This window comes from Scaptodrosophila lebanonensis, unplaced genomic scaffold (assembly GCF_003285725.1).
Source record: "Scaptodrosophila lebanonensis strain 11010-0011.00,11010-0021.00 unplaced genomic scaffold, SlebRS2 tig00000024-arrow-pilon, whole genome shotgun sequence".
Lineage (NCBI taxonomy): Eukaryota > Metazoa > Arthropoda > Insecta > Diptera > Drosophilidae > Scaptodrosophila > Scaptodrosophila lebanonensis.
The window spans coordinates 8477261-8494982 of NW_022060538.1; the positions used below are offsets into that span (position 1 = coordinate 8477261).

A 17722-nucleotide genomic window follows, 5' to 3' on the forward strand; every position below is an offset into this window, starting at 1 on the left:
CAGGCCGAAAGATGCGGCCGCGAACATCGAACTGATAACAGGGCCAACAATGGCGGGAGCGGCTCTTGAAGCACACACACACACACATCTTACATCTCCAAAAGATCTAACCCACGTACCCACAGACGCATACATCGGGTAGTTCTATTAATTTAATGGCAGATGTTTGTCATGCTTTAGCTGTTTTGTACAATAATCCTAATTGGATAATACACGTGTCCCACAAAAGTCTGACGCGCTTAATTAGCTTTTCACTGTAAACACAATCAGGCAAGAATTTTAGTAAATACCCAAACAATATAAAGATAAGAACAATAGGCAAATAAGAATCTCAAACCAACACTTGTGCACTGAATTTTCGCATATGTTCGACAAAATTCGCATGACCTGCAAGTGCAGTTGACAGTGTTGTGAAAAAAAAAAAAACAGCGACAACAAAGCTGCTTTGAGTAAACAACAACAATGATATAATATCGTTGTACAGTTAAGCAACAAATAATTAAACACTACTCATTGTTGCTGTTTGTTGTTATGTAATTAGCAAGATTCAAATAATCGAAAAAAAATCTCAAATTTAAGAAAAGTAAGCTGCACTTATTTATCAAAATATTATTACGGCCTGCGGAAAAGCTAATTTCATGTTGCCTAGAACTGATAATCGTCTTTTCGAGGTTGAACAAATATTAGTAGTTAATTAATCGGGCAGATTTCCTATGTATCTTTACAATTTAGTTCTCAGCATAAAGTCGGGCTCAAAAAATCAATATTTTAATTGGCAAAAAATGTAGTGCCTAGCTATTTGATATAACAATTTAATAAACAATTCATTAGTTTCAATTTATCGTACCGTTGCTCTTGTTATAGTACAGATAACAACTTATTATGAGGTGAGTTCTAGTGATTTTATTTATTTATTTATTTATTTAATATATCAACATATAATGCTGCCAATACAGTTTACTAATTTTAAGTTCTAATTTAAAATTAAAAAAATAAGAAAGCCTCAATAATAACTATACAGTAATGACTATTAATGCCTCCGACACGTTGGGGGAGTTTCACAGCCATATGTTGTCAGAGACATTATAGATATACACCACTAAAAAATAGATAGTAGAGGATTCTTAATTCTTAACTTAATTCTATTTAAGAGCTATCTAGGTGAAGTAAGGCAGAAAGAGAAAAATAAATAGAAAGAGAAAAGGGATTAAAAAGGAAAATCTCCAACCCGGTGGGGGGAAAATTTGATTGCCAGCTTATCGATATCTTATATATTTCTTAAATGCGGAATACGTAATAAGAATTTGTTATGTTACAAATAATTACATTGATTTTTAAGTTCATTGATATATATTTCGTATACATCCTTCAATTTTGAACTGACATAATTTTTTAATACTAATAAAACTAATAATTAATAATTTGTTTTTTTGCTTGCTTGTTCAGAACAATCCTTTGCCTTGATTATATTCCCTATTCTGCTGCGGATTTTTAAACTTGTTCTTTTCTTTATCTCAGCTTTTGTTCACTTGTTTTTTTAACACTTGTTTTTTGGTAGAACATCTTTAATAACGACTTTAATGTAGATTGGGAGTCTGAATGGGTTTATTAATTTGGGCTGCAATTTTCTTTTCCATTTTGTAGGACCTTATTGGATGCAATAGAAGTTATTTTTCTTGTATTTAAACAACACTATTATAAAATTTTTTAAACATTTGTCGGGGTGCAATCAAATCAAAATTAAAATCTGTAAGCATATTAGTTATGCTTGCATTGATAAATGAATCATGCAAGCATTCATATAAAAAACTAACATATTTAAAATAGAAATAAACCTTCTAAAGATTGCTTAAAATACTATATTTGAATGTAAAATATAATTTTTTATAAACCTATTCATACACTCAAACATTAATTTCTGTTAATCTTATGTTTATCTTCATATCTTTAATTAAGTTCTGTTTTTAATGGGACTATTATTAAATTTAATAATAGCCCTCACATTAAATAATACTTAAATAATACTTAATACTCCGATGGATGATGTTTTAAACGTGCTTATAGCTAATAAGCTATCGAGTGAAGAGGGGTTTTGGAAATGTCGAACTTCGAGTACAAAAACTTAGTAGTATGTAGTAGTAGTGTGCGTCCGTAATCAGCCTCAATGTTTTTGATTGGAAGCGCTTCGACAGCTCCACGCTAGAGTGGCTGCCTGGGTTTCCTATGGCTGGATGTCAGAGGTCCATACCGGCTTTAAGATTGCAACTATGAACGGCTGTCCAGCAGCTAGTATAGCATTCTCAGCTTGGTGTTTAATTGTTATGGGCCCGTATTGTTAGACGGCTATCCTGCACGAGACCCAAATAATTTGCTGCCGTGGAATCTGGAATGATGCCACCGAGAAGCATGACCGCAGGGCAGTTATGTACCGGTGTCGTGTACTGACTAGTCGGTGTCGACGGCTATATTCCATGGCTGTAGAACAATTAATTGCCTTTGCAGTATAACCGAGCCTTCAATGGCTATTGTTGTCAGCTTATGTTGCTACCAGCAGGTGTGGCTCGTTTTAGGTTTCTTCCTACTCTTAAACAGAAGGATACTCTTACATTAAAGTGGCATTAATATTTGTTTTTTTTTCTGTTTTTTGTGAAAGTATGTATATTTTTAATTAAGATAGCTTTGCCATTAGCTGCGCTTTTAGGTATATTGTAATATTGTTGGATTTTCTTTATTGTTTGTCATTGATTTTCCATTAGGTGGCTCATTTGATTTTATTCTTTCACACAACACTGTGTTAAGCAGAAAGAAAATCTTTTTCGCAATATAATGGTAAATACGCGAACGTGTTGAATTCCCCAATCAGCGAAGCGTTACGGCCAACAAACCAGCTAGCAAACAAACTGCGTAACTGCGTATACGCAACGTTGGCCCCATTATAATTAAACCTAAGCACACATTTAAGCAGCTGTTAATTGTGATTCGATATGAGTATGAGTATGAGACGGAGGGTCATGAATAGCTTATTTGCGAGCAGTGTAACCATTACGATCCTTGGGTCATAAACCACGAGCTGTTGTCACAAACCACTCAATTTCAATACCATTGCGGCCCATAAAATGACGCATCAATACTATAATCAAAATTATCATTACCCGACCAAGAGCCGAGCAGGCAGAACGCTGAGGCAGCAGCATCATTCGCATGGTCGTTGCATAAATGGCATAAAAACTATAATCAATATCCATATCCATTAGCGTTATCGTATCAGCGAACTCCAATAATATCATACGTAGTATGTACATGTACGTTTGTTTGAAATAGAGATGTGTGCGTGACAAGTAAATACTCTCACGATCACGCACATTTAAGAAATCAAGAAATATGTGTGTTATGTCAAAGATGTTCAATTCTTTTCTGCTTTTTTTTTTATAAAATGATTCTCTATTTTCAACGCTTGCCGGCTTAGAAATTGAAAACTTGGTTATGTGAAACAAAAATTGGTTAGTTTTGAAAAATCACTAAGAACATTTTTGTTGTAAAAGTGACTTTACAAAATTGTAATTAATTCCAGTTACGCTTCTATCAACAATCTAGTCGTTGCTTTAGACGAATACACGTACTAGTGTTAGATGCTTTGAATTTGTGTAATATCAAGCGGGTTTTTGTTGTTTCGTAAATTACAGTACATTTTAATCTTCACACGGTAAACAAATCTGATTAAAGCTTATATTGTGGTTAATAAGAGCTATTCACTTCATTGAAACTACTTACATCAACTGCAATCTCATTATCATGCCTAATCTATAAACAAAATAATAGATACTCGTAAATTTAATTCACACAATAAAACTCAACAAAACTCAAGTGAACCCTACATTTTATGGTCTTAAATAATGTATGAAAAATCTTTGCGAGAGGCAAGAAATATAACACTAGATGTACAGATAAAACAAGTAGAAAGTTAAATTAGTGTCAGTCCGAATACTGAGTGCACTTTATCTACCAATTTCCCCAGTAAAGCCAATCAACTAAAACAAATTTTGTAGCAACAAGCATTTGTATGACAGCTATATGATATGCTTAATCGATTTTAATAATACTTTAGAAATAAAACAAGATAGAACGCTACAGTCGAGCAAGCCCGACAGTAAAATAGCCTGTACTCTCCACAAAAAAGAAAAATTAAAAAAAAAAAAAATTAAAAAAAAAATTTAAAAAAAATTTTAAAAAAAATTAAAAAAAATTAAATTATTAAAAAAAATGAATGAATGAATTAATTAATTAAATTAAATTAGAATACATGTTTATGTTCAGTTTAAACAGCATACATTTACATCACGTACCTATGCGTGTTTATATGCGTGTATGTATGCAGCACAAAGTTGAACCAAAGCAGCAACAACAACAACAGCTGCGGGCAGCGCTGCCGACAGAGGCAGCGCATGAGCAGCGATTTTACTTATGGCTATAACTTTCTTCAGAATTGACCTATCATGATGAAATTTGGCATACGGACACATTAGTACTAACTGGATGTACCTACCAAAATTTATTTCAAAATTCTGAGATCCTTGCGTTCATACGGACAGACAGACGGACAGACAGACGGACAGACGGACGGACGGACAAGGCTATATCGACTCGGCTTCTCATCCTGATCAATAATATATATACTTTGTGGGGTCTGCCACGCCTCCTTCTGTGTGTTACATACATGCGCACAAAACTAGTATAGCCTTTCACCCTTTGGGTACAGGCTATAAAAATAAAAAATCAAGTTATAAAAGAATATAAGAAGTTTTTTGAATTGATCCGTCCTTTGGCTGCTGTATGTTGTAGTAAACCGATTATGGTGAAGCACTGTAAAAGTCTATTGGTTTCCAAATTTCCTTAATATATCTTTTATAAGCAAACACGTTTTTGAGCTTAGTAAAGCTCGCTTTCTGCGCCGATCATTCCTATGGCAACTATACTTTTATGATATAATGAACGCATTTTGATGAAACTTTAAATTATTGTGTGAGACATACTATTAAGAAATTTAGAGGTTCCAAATGCTCATAGAATGTCTTAATAAACATATAAGTTATGCTACGAAGACTGATTTTTGTACCAATCGGTTCTATGGCAGCTATATAAATTATTCAAGCTATATGCGACTTACAATATACTTGCCATGCATGTAGATAAGATAAGTCGAAATGCCAAGTTTGGTGCCCTTCGCTTTAATGGTTTCAAAGTTCTCGATGTTCATACTGACGGACAGCTGGATATGTCCATACGATTACATACGAGTATGTTCTGTCATGCCTCCCTTTGCTGTTCCTTTTAGAATTTTAATCATTACAAAAATAATCTTCTTATTTATAAAATTCGATATTCTTCCAATTTGTATTTTTTTAAATATTCGATTTGAATTGTTTTTAAATTTCCCAGCATTTTTGCCTATTCCTTTTAGACTCTTTATTAAATCATTGCCCTTAAGGGTGCTGGGTGTACAAAAATAATCTTCTTATTCATATAATTCAATATCTTCTTCTAATTTGTAATTTTTGAAGTTTTCGATTTGAATTGTTTTCAAATTTTCCAGCATTTTTGTAAAGCCATGAGCTGCCATAATGTCGCAAGATAATTTTGGTAATTTTCTTGGTTCTTAACCTTTAACAATTGCTCACGCGTTCATTCACGCATTTACGCACACCTCTAGTAAGGATTATAGCATGTGTATATATTTACAGTCAAGTGCCAGACACTCGCGACCGCATACACTTACTCACAGACTAAAGGGGAGGAGTTGAATGCGCCCCTGCGCCTTCTCTTGCTGCCCCCTGCCACCGTCCATTTGTCTTCACGTAATTATCTTTTAATAGATTTAACGTACATTTTTCGCACTGACTTCGTTTGTGTCATCTCTTTGGTGGCCGGCGGAAGGGGAGAGCGGTAGAGTGGTGTGCCGAGGCAAACAAACAAACAGACAAACAAGTCGACAAGCCAGGCCGAGGCAACGAGCCAGCTATTGTGGCAGTAAGGCAGTCAACCAACACACAGACCAGACCACACCAGGCCCGCCAAACGGAAGTCGGAAGTTGTATGCGCACATGCGGCTGGACGATGGTGTTGTTGATGGCGATGGCGATGAGGCTGAGGCAGAGGCAGAGGATGGCAACAACGATGGCGTCCGCAGCAGCAACAGCAACAGCAGCAGCCATTTTCGCTTTATGGACTTTCAAACTGTTGCTGTTAATTATTTCTTCTTCTTTTCATGTAGCCACTGTCGTTGGTGTTGCTGCTGTTGTTGTTGTTGTTGTTGTTCTTGCTGTTGTTCTTCTTATGCCAAAGCAGTTGCGCTGCTCCTGTTGTTGTCATTATTCCAGTCGTTGTTGTTTCTGTTGCTGTTGTTGTGGTTGATGGTGTTGTTGATATTATATAGAGCTCGTTTTTTCCTCGTTTTTACCTCCAGTGGCTGTGGCTGTTGGCGCCAACACCAACATCAACACCAACCCCCCGGCCCTGGCCCCAGCCCCAACCCCAACCCCCGGCATTGTTGTTTGCAGTTTTTCACCATTTTGCACTTTATTACAAAAGTATTAAATAAAATTCAAAGCGAATGAGCGTCACAAATGCAGAGCAGTGTGTCTGCCCGGCCGCGGGGCTTTCGGGAGCAGCAACAGCAGTGGCAGGAGGCTTAAATGTTTGGCACTACTCGTAGTAGCTTCGATTCGCATTTGGCTACCATAGAAATATGAAGGTGGTTTGGTATCGCATCGCATCGTATCGTTGGCTGCGGTGTATTGTGCTTGCATTACTCTCCTTCTTCTTCTTCTGCTTCTCCATAGTCTACTGCTTGTTGTTGGCTATACTTTTGTTTTCAAGCCATTGTTCCAAATTGTGCAAAACACCAGCAGCGGCAGCACCAGCTCCAGCACCAACAAAACCAAAAGCACCGGCAGCCAACAACCGCCAAAGTAAAAGAAGTATCAAAAGTGGTAACAGCGCGCGCCTGATTGTGAGTTGCAGCAAAGGAAGCGTTAACCGTGGCTTAAATGTGAACAAAATGGAAGCAGAATGTTAATAACTAACGTTCCAAAACTGAATATTTCATATTATATTCAAGGCTATCCATTCAAGGCTATGTTCTTTTGATGTAGTTTCAAGAAAAAGATGAAGCTAACAAAACTTTTTAAATACAATTTTGTTTGTTTACATACTATACCTTATCCTTTATATGTTTTATACATGTCATAAATGAATTTGATTAACCTATATTACATTTAAAGCTGCCTTACTTAAATAATTCTCCACCTGAACTGCTTTTAGAATTATTTGATTTTTCTTATTGGCCTTAAGGTTATACTTCAAGCACGTTTAAAGCGCAAATCGGTAGCTTTAAATATATCATTTTGATATATTATATATCATAATGTTATATTTAAATATATCACTTTTGTGGGACCATTATAATTAGAAAGAAATGTTTCATATTATATCATAATATTTATGATAAAGTTTCAAAAGACAAATAAAATTTTGACTTTGTGTCAAAATTTTTAAATATTGTTGTGCATTTAAACAAAGAAAGCACTGGACCCAACGAATAACTTTTAGTTTTGTATTAGTAAATACATTTATATACATAACACAACCACTTAAAATACTCGTATGTTAAGTTGCTAGGGTATAGTAAGCATCTTATAATAAATACCTTTAAAACTGAAGATAAGAATTTATCTGGAGATTTAGTCTGCTTTTTAAGATTTAGACATGCCCCTTGTAAAATAAAAGTCTATATAGCTTAATCTTATTTTCTTCACTGACTTCTGATTCTTAATTATATACTGGCTCACAGAAAAATGTAAGGGTATATTGTTTTTATGGGTACATATCAGCATGACGAGACAAATTCAAATCGCGACGTCTATCTTTTCGTTCGTCTATCGGTTTTAATATCTACTCCTCCCATAATTTTGGAGTTTTCGACTTGAAACTTTGCACTGCCGCCTCTTTTTAAAGAATACAGATAATGATGTCGAGACCGAGTACGTCCGATCTGATTTAAAAATAGTTTTTCGATTTAAAAATAGTTTTGATTGTTTGTAAAGTCAAGAAACCCAAAAGGTAACTTTGAAGCTCGTTTAAAACGTATTAATTGGTTCAATTAGCATATTGTAATGTTTCCCTTAAACATGCATTTATGTAAATATATATTTAATTAAAAAAGAAACGAGCAAGTCAAGGGCGTAGACTAAAATGAATTTCGCAGTATGAAGTCCGCCACAAATTCCTTGTTATTGAAAATGGAACTGCGTTTTTTTTAAAGTTTTTTATATTTTATTGTATCCCCCCTTTGGAAAAAGCTGCGTACGCCCGTGGAGCAAGTAAATGCTCGATTAAAGGTGAATGACATCCCGCAGCAAAAAGGAAAAAAGTGGAAGAAAGTGGAACACGATGAATTGTTCATGAGTGACAATTAATTATTTAGTCAGTTGAGTAAATTATCATTAGAACGAACTAAAGAGCTCAATAGAATTACAGGCTTGATTGTCGTTGAGTGGAAATAAGTGAGCAGCTTTGGGTGCAGACTACAAATAAATGTTTTTGTACCACTGTGCAAAATGTTTCAATTAGCTGCGCTTCGATGTGCATCGAAGACGATGCTTCGATGTTGATGGTGATGGCTGGAGGGGGGGGGGGGGGGGGGGGTGTGTGTGTGTGTGTGTGTGTGTGGAATGGTGACGGCCTATGCTTGAACAATGTATAAATTCGAATACAAAGTAGCTGCCGCTGCCGCTGGCACAACTGCGTGCACTCCACCCGCGCCCGCTGGCGGCACTCTTCGCATAGTTGTCGGAATATTCGTTCGATGCGTGTACCTTCTGTAGTTTTGTTGGCCGTGGTTGTTTGGTTGCGACTGTTATTGTTGTTTTTGGCTGGTGCTTGGCAAAATCCTCCACAGCTCCGCGCCAGCACGGCTGTGGTCGCCGGTGTGGTGCAACCATCCGCAGTGGCTTTTTGGCCAACATGACTGGCAAGTCAGTCAGTCAGTCTCTCAGTCAGTCAGTGGGTGAGTGAGTGAGTGAGCTTGGCACATTGCCCGAGCAAGCAACCAGCTGCTCGTGCCCCCCCTTAGCTGCTGCTGCCCTTGTTGCAACTGCTTTCGTCATTCATACGAATGACTGCGCGCCATGCCGCATGAAGAGTGTTGGTAACTGAGGCGTGGTGCGGGGAGTGGCAGGGCAGTCGCGGCAGCTCGCTCCCAATGAGTGTGAAATGCAACACGCCGAGCCATGCCGGCTGCTCGCTTGGTTTCCATTGCAAATATGGCAAATATGGGTTAATTGTGCGATACTTCGACACAGAAATTATTTAATTTTCATTTTCTTTGGACTCGTCCGTCCACCTGCCTGCCGGCCAATCGACCGACCGCCCGCCCGCACGTCTGACCGCCCAACCACCTGCCAGCCAGTCCCGCACCACTCCACTACATTTTAGCCCTATTGTTTATTTTGTGTTGTTGCTGGCAACAAGTTTGTTGTTTCGGTTCGGTTCGTTTTCTTTTCAATTATTTAATGTGGCTTTTGGCACTTGCTTTATTGTTGCAAGCCATGATGTTGTTGTTGTTGTTGTCGTAGTCGTGGTCGTCGTCGTCGTCGTCGTTCTGCCAACAGAACAACAATAGCTTTTTAGCTGGGCATTAAAATATGTTTTATTGTTTGCCATTCGCGCCTTTGCTTTTGTTGCTGCTTGCAAATAGATAACCGAGCAATTAATTCATTCCGTTGTCGTTGTCGTTGTCAATGCTGTCGTCGAAGTTGTAATCATTATTGTTATTACCACATAGTAGTAGTTGTGGTATTGGTTTCTTTGATCATTTGTCTCTATTTCTATTCTGCATTTTTTTCGCATTTGTTATCTTTATTTTGCTTTTGCGTTTTGGTTTTGTTTCTTTTGGCTTTGAACTTGCGAGTGCAATTCAAATTGTACAACGTCATCGTCAATTAAATTTTATTCATGACTTCTGCCTGACTGCTTGGTTGGCCATGTTGCTGTTTTATATTCTTGTTGTTGCTGTCGTTGTTATGTGCTTAGTTTTGCATTTCTTTTTTTTTTTTCTTTTCTAATTGTTGGCACGCCCCGACGAGCGTCCGCAGCAAACTGCTGTTGTTGTTGTTTTTTTTTCGATATGACTAAACAAAAATTCCAACACAAGGCAACAAAAATATAATTTTGCTCATTTTTCTTATGTTAAAGAAGTATTATGTAATTAAAGACAGATGATAATAATTGATATAAAACAATTGGCTTTTTATTATAGTATTTGAAGAGACAACATCCAGGTACTATTAAGTATATAATCTAGGTTCTGTACACAAAGAGAAAAAATTCAAAGAATCTCGTACTTAAGTCAATTCCAAACAAAGTCGGAAATTCTTATACGAATGTCAAAAGCGTTTGATCGTTTGATAGTAGATGAATAAAGTGTCTTTAAACTCTTTAAAAACCTAAAAAAATTAAAATAAATGAAAAACAAAATTAAATTAAAAGTAAACTAAAATTAAATAAAAAAACTTAAAATAAAAAAATAAAAAAATTATAAAAGTTTACTTATATAAGTAGAACATTTTTATCAACTTTGGATTTATTTAAATAATTAATAATCGAAAGTAAGAATTAACATTGTTAACACATACTTGACATGGGAATGCTAGTTGATTATTGTCTCTTTTATTTGTATTATATTTACATTTAAAAATAATTAAATTAAGTATTATAAATATTAAAAATAATTTATAATCTATATAACAAAATTAACTACAAAAAACGTCAAATCATAGTTGAGAAAAATATGAAAATGTGCTATGAAATAAACTTAACGTAACTATTTATTATTTAAAGTGGGTTCATATAAAAAATGTAATATGGTTCAATATTAAATTGAAGCCGTAATATCTTAATGGTAAATATTTATGCTTTGTTTTAATTATTATTCAGTAACTATTTAATATATTTTTATATTTTATATTTGAAAACTCAAATATAAATACGAAATATCAAAACAATGAATTAATTATATTGATTTTTTTAATTGAATGTAGGCGGTCCAAATTATATAATTTTCTGTTTAATTATCTATTGTGAAATTAGCCGCATACCCCATCTATTTTTTCTTATTATACCCTCCAATTAACAGTGTTTATTTTTGGTGAGCGTGTTTGTAACTCCCAGAAGTAGGACCAATCACTACTATTCCTTCCACAGCGTTAGAGATAGGTATTATTAACATCCGAAGAGCAGCGATGAAAAGACATCAAGTTGTCAAACACTATGCAATAATTGTGTGCACCATTTGTGGATTTTTTGTGAAGAGCATTGAAACCACTAGCCCACAAGCCACATTATACACACCTGTGATATTATTTATGTATTTATGTGTGAGTTCAGTATATTTTAGTTTACTTGCATATTTAAGCCGTTCGCTGGCTCTTGGACTTTTAAGCAAAACTGCCCATCGGACCCCTTGCCCTCATGTCTAGTCGCGATGGCTGTGTTTGTTGTTACAAATACTGTTGGTGGAGCCACCAATTAAATGTGGCTGGACTTAGCAGGCGCTCACATCCTTTGATATTACCCCCTTTCTGTGTGAACTTAGCAATGCGTCCACTCGACCGGCATTTATAATTTGAGTTTTATGAAATTTTATATGAGTTTAATTTGAATTATTTACTTCTTATTTGTAGGTTGGCTTTTTTTTTTTTTTTTTTTTTTGTTCTGCCAACAGGTGCGACTGGCACTTCATTAAAAATTTTCGTGCCGCACTTTCCTTGTTTATTTCTCTATTTTGTGCTCTGTACTGTGTGTGCAGTCACCACTGTACTCTGCAAAAAGCAAAAAGTTTTAATTAAATTTGAGCTAAACTGAAGTAGAAATTTTACTTATATTTGATTTGCTGTTGCCCCCCAACAGTCGCATAGAGACCGCGGACGCAATTGAAATTACCTCGACGCGGTCGCAAATAATTTCGAATGTATTCGTCTGGTACTTTTGCTTAAACAGAAACTGAAACACTTTATCCCTGACAGCAGTTATACTAAGTACTATATAGTATTGTGCCCAGGAAGTGATTTGTGCTGCGAAGCTTAACTGCATTATTAAATCATACAAATTTATAGAGCAGACAGTCGGAGGCAGCAAACTAAAAAATACCAAAATGGTGCATTCGGAAAAAGCTGATTGGATTTCCAAAGTGAAATGTATGTAACATTTTTTTGATTTATTAAACGGAAAATTGGTCTTTTGATAGAGTAAAGCAAAGTAAAAATGTACTTACAACTAACTTACTTAGAAATTATATTTAATTTCACATTTCACTGAATATGTGGCTAAGGACAAAGTGAGATATTTTAAAATACGAACGGCACTAAGAATATTAAGTTTTGGGTGCTTTTCGAACAGATGAGTTGTCAAGCTAGATATTGGTTCTGCTTGGTGTAAATTTTTACTTTAAATGATTTCTATTGTAATCAATAGTTTTACTGCTCCCTTACAATTAATTACGTTACGTTTGGAAAATATCTCTTACTGGAAAAACAATCCCAGTTTATGCATAAAGCAATCAAAAATAGGGCATAGGATTTTAAGAAAAAAATGCACGACATTTTTTCCATTGGAAGCGAATCATTTTCGATACAGAAATGAGCATCGAAGAAAGGAAGAATACTAGGTAGTGTTTTAAAATTAATTGGTGGTTCGCTAAAAGAGCGAAACATTTCAATTGATGGATCAAACTTTTGGAAGTGATTGTTTATCTCATGGCAGAGTTCTTGATGTGTGATGTAGCTTCAAAATGGTCGTGAGGACATAAATTATGACCAACACCTGTGATCGAAACTATGCCTGAATTGAACGAGCAGTTCATTGGCTTGTTAATTAATCGTTAACAGCCATATTGGAATAACCTTTGTAGCTTGTTTCAACAGAAACAAGAATATTTTTTAGTTCAAAAAAGAAAGAACGACGTTTTAAACACTTTTCAAATCGCAATATTCCCTTTAAATATGCCTTTAAATATCTTTATCTTTATATGAAATATATGTTCAACACAATATAATTTTATGTTTTATACAGGGTTCTAAAAAGTTATGAGACTGAGCAGAAAAATGCACGCTTATGATTTGTTGTAACATCTTGAAACACGATTAAGAGAAAGTCCAATTGATTTATTTATATTCATAAAAAAACTAAATATTACCATATTGTTGTGATATAATTAAAAAAATAAGCCCGAGTGCTATAGAAGAACAAATCGGCAGTCAGATTAATAAGTACGCTGGTGCGTTTTATTTAACTTTCCAGGATTACATCAGGGCTTTTTTGTGTTGTTAGATTTCTTCTATATTTAAGCAAAACTGTTCTGGGTAAGAGAAAAGAATAGTTCTCAATCTGCAAAATGAAGAGAAAAGATTTCAAAATGTATAAGAAACCCTCAAAATAGTTGAAAAAAGTACCAAGTTTTTGTTAAAAACTATTCTATTCAATAGCAAATGCGTTACAATTTCAGTGCGTAACTAATTTATTATAGCTTGCAGGGAAATTTGTTGCGCCTTTGACCTGCTAATAGAGCGTCAACAACACTCATAAGTATGCAAATTTTAAGACGGCATTGGACGTCATACCATTATACCATTATTATTCTACTTATGGCTTTCGCCAAAATTACTTTTTTGTAAAAAAAGGTCAAAAAGACTCAATTAATTTTAATTTGTTGATTGACATTGAACATAAGGAAGTGGTTTCAAACTATGATTTTCAGAGCTTATTTATGGACGAGTAAATAGGAAATGCTAAGCAAAACCAACTTGATGCCTAAAGAGTTGTAAAGTAATATTTAAGCATTTAATTCATAAACATTATGATTATATACCAGAACGTTTTTTAACTCTTCTATTTCTAATAGCTCTGTACATATTTATTTATTTCATTTGCAGCCAAAGTAACACAATTGACCACATTTACGGTCAGCATGGAGGAATCCAAGATCAAGAACATTATGAACGGCTATGCCAAGGCTATAGATGGTCATCAACACCTCATCACCGATTTTAAGGGTAAGATGAAAAGTATGGTAGTCCCACAAAGTTTAAGCAAGTTTTCAACCTTTAAGCAGCCACAGCAATAGCGCCAACAACAAAAACATCTTTTAAACGAATGAATGAAAGCAAAACAGCGTCTGAAACACAAATGAAAAACAAAAAGCTCGCTTATGAAAAATTGCATTAGCAACAAAGCGTAGGAGGTATAAACAAAAATTGTTGAAATTGACAAATTATGCGACAGACTTTTGTCAGCGTGAGGTGGCGGCACGCAAATCCAAAGAGCCAACAACAATTGTTGACAATTCACTCAAAGAGCGTAAAGCGCCAAGCGCCAAGCACCAAACGCTGCTGCCCCACATCGTGACGTCGACGATGGCAGCGTTGTTGGGGCTGCACGGTGGAATGCATTTCAAAGTTAATGGGTTAAAATTTATAGCAATAAATTGGCAGCATATTCCTGGCAGTGCTTCCGGGCGACTAATTCTCTGTAACTGCACTTTTTAATTTGAATTGAACATAGTATTACCAATTCAAGGCACTTTCTTCCCAGCACTGAATACTCCAGAAATCCAGAGTATAGTATGTCTTGAATAGGCAAATAACACCCTGATCCATTGTCTGCTATGAAGCTATGAATTAGTTGGAAGACATTTTATTTTGACAATCTGTTCAAACTTTTTTCCAAATTCTTCATCTTTAAAATATTTTTCAACTTCAATCGTGTACGAACGTGGCTTTCAACGTGTTAAAAGGGGGAAGGGAGCAAAATTTATAATCGTTTTAAATTCAGTTTGTGTAAAAATACTTCTCGTTAGGTGAGAGCTACATCTTTGAAATAAAGTCCTATTGCACTGATCGAAGAACATGCAATAAAACCATTTAGAGACAAATTAGGGAAACCTGTCTTCAATAATTTAATTTTAAAGTGTGGTTTGTGATATTTTATAGACCCCAATTCTCATCAAAATTGGGTTTTAGAGTACAGTAATTATCCGTCTACATGTTAGTGATGTGAGTGTAAAAAAATATCGGTGTTAAACAAAGAGAATTACAAAGACTGTAAGTGTTTACCTGATATACTATATACAGTATCTGGAAAAATTTGACATCGATGCATAGATTTTTGATACAAATTAAGAATAAAGAAGATAAAGTTATATATTATACTGAAAGTAATAATAACATTTTGTGCATATAATTAATTGTTTCAATCTATAATGCCAAAATTTCTGGGGCACATTAATTTCTGTTGCAAAAAGTTTTTTTTTCTATACCTGAAAAGTAGTAGATAAATTAATGAAACAATTCTTCAATGTTGATAATATGTGTTAATAATTGAAATGAATAATTGAAAAAACCAAACAATTTTGTTGTTTATGGTAATTTAATCTAAACGTTTCATTTGACATTGAAATGTTGAAAAACCTTTGTTAGGAGTATAGCTATAATCTATCGATTAACATCGAAGAATGAGATATAATTATAATTGAAACCGATGTGCTTATATTTATTTAGTTTTCTATTCGAAATGCACCTAAAAATAAAAACAATTAAATAAAGTAAAGTAAAAAGTAAATCTATCCAGAATTGTTATTATACCAAACAATTTTTGGTGTTAAAATTAAAAAAAAAGGTCAAAATAGTTGACAATTTTGTAGGCATAGAAATTGAGAAAAAACTGTATTTCTTTTCAATTGATCCAATTAAAGCCTCTTGGTATTCGCATATGAGTTTTTGATGCCTGTACGTAACAAAAAGTAAAGTGTTTGAATTCAAGTCGTGCACATTCGCAATTTCCTGGCTTAAGTACAAAACCGCATATTTAAATAGCTGGTTTCAAATCATGAAATACTCTAAAAAATTGCGCTGAAATCGTATTCTTTTCAAACATGAACAATTTAATTAAATTTGAAAACTCTCTATCACAATGCATATAAACTCGTGGACTTAACTTAACTCACATTAATTGTAATTCGTACCACTGTGCATCGACGGCGTTGAACATGAATGCCCCAAAGCGCTCAAAAGCTTTGAATGAATTGCGAGGCAAGTCAAGCAGCGCGGCTCAATTTCGAAGCGTTCACAAACAATGGCAACTGCGTTCAAGAGGAGCGGCTGTTGGATTCGTGGGTGAGGGGGTGTGGCGTCCTCATGAGGGGGTGGAAAACTGTAACTCTTGGCTTCGTTTTCGTGTGCGGCGAGAAGTGCGCTTGAGTTGCATTTAAACCAATTAGCATAGGTAAACAAAACATTTGAATGAGCGCGCCAAGTGGTTGGCTTGTGGCTGCGAGTGCGCGGCATTAGATGATGCGTGAGCGGAGTGGGGAGTGGGGAGAGGCAGGTGGCAGTAGCAGTGCCAGTAGCAGCAACAGTAACAGCAACAGCAACAGCAGAATAGGTGTTAAGTTATATTTGTGTGAGTGTGTTTGTTATGTTTGACGCCGCTGGATATCAGCTTGCTGGGGTGCTTGAAATAAATAGCTGGATCGCTTGCGTTCCCTCGCATATTCGCTTGCCCCCAATAATGTTGCATTTATTATGCAATTATCGAGTGACTGCGTTCGCAATAGTGTATGTATGTGTGTGTGTGACTAAGTGCGCCCCAGTGTGTGCGCATTTTGGTAGCATGCCAAGCCTGCCCCATGCCCCATGCCCCCAGCTGCCCATTGGCTGACAGTGATTTACGTCGACAATTGGCAATTAGGCAGACAACTAACAGAGGTGCACCTTCAAGATGCATTACATTACTCGCTCCCAGCGCCTTGACAATCGATAATGGAATGAGTGCCGGAATACGCATTAGTTATGTGTATCCATGTGTGTGTGTGTGTGTGGGACACTCTTGTGTTTTAGGAGACAGACAGATAGATAGGAGAGCATGGCATCTGTGTAGATACATATTTGCTAGATGAATGGCTCAACGAGCTGCTAACTTGCAAATATTTATGAGTTTCCCACAAGTGGCTGCTGCCAGCAACAAAAACAACAACAACAACAGAAAGCAACAATGGCAACAAAGGCAACGACAGCACCAACTGCAACAATGACTTACAATAACAACAACAACAACCGATAGAGCCAACAATGTCGCTTCTGGCTAGAAATGTGCGCGTTACAACAAACACTTCTCAGAGCACGTTATGCTCACGAAGTTAGTTTTAAACGTGAATACATAATACACATAATGGGTATTAGGTAATGTAAAAACATAAAATATACAGATCTTTTTTGAATACTACAACTTATTGCAATATATAAATAGTTCATATAATTAATAGTTTAAAGTTCGATTAAATGTAGCTCAAACGTATTGACAGAAAAAACGCAATGAGAAGTTATTTTAATTTTTAATAAAGATTGTGTGAACATTATAATACTTTTTCGCCAAAAACTGATAAAGGGGCTTTTAAAATTGAAAAACATAAGCTCGTCTCAAAAGCTCCAAGACTAAAGTTGTATGAACATTGTATGAACATTACTATATAATATTTGTCCGCCAAAAAGTGATAAAGGGGCTTTCAAAATTTAAAACTCGTCCAAAAAGCTCCAAGGTTAAGGTCTTTATAAGCCGTTTCAAAGTAAACAAAAGAGTCGCGAATCAGGCAAAGAAACTATTCAAGAAAAAATTATAC

At 35.4% G+C, this 17722-nt stretch overlaps 1 protein-coding gene across 2 annotated transcripts in view; it reads left to right on the forward strand.

Moving 5' to 3' along the window:
• LOC115621148 (fatty acyl-CoA reductase wat) overlaps positions 1–17722 on the forward strand; it is a 57924-nt gene that overhangs the window by 34320 nt on the left and 5882 nt on the right. Inside the window, exons 1-2 of one of the 2 annotated variants that reach the window (XM_030514705.1) lie at positions 12038–12248; positions 13983–14102. In XM_030514705.1, the coding sequence (XP_030370565.1) occupies positions 12206–12248; positions 13983–14102 (163 nt within the window). In that variant the 5' untranslated portion in view covers positions 12038–12205. Of the gene's footprint in view, positions 1–12037; positions 12249–13982; positions 14103–17722 lie in introns of those variants that run through there. The other variant, XM_030514706.1, reaches the window with a different exon arrangement.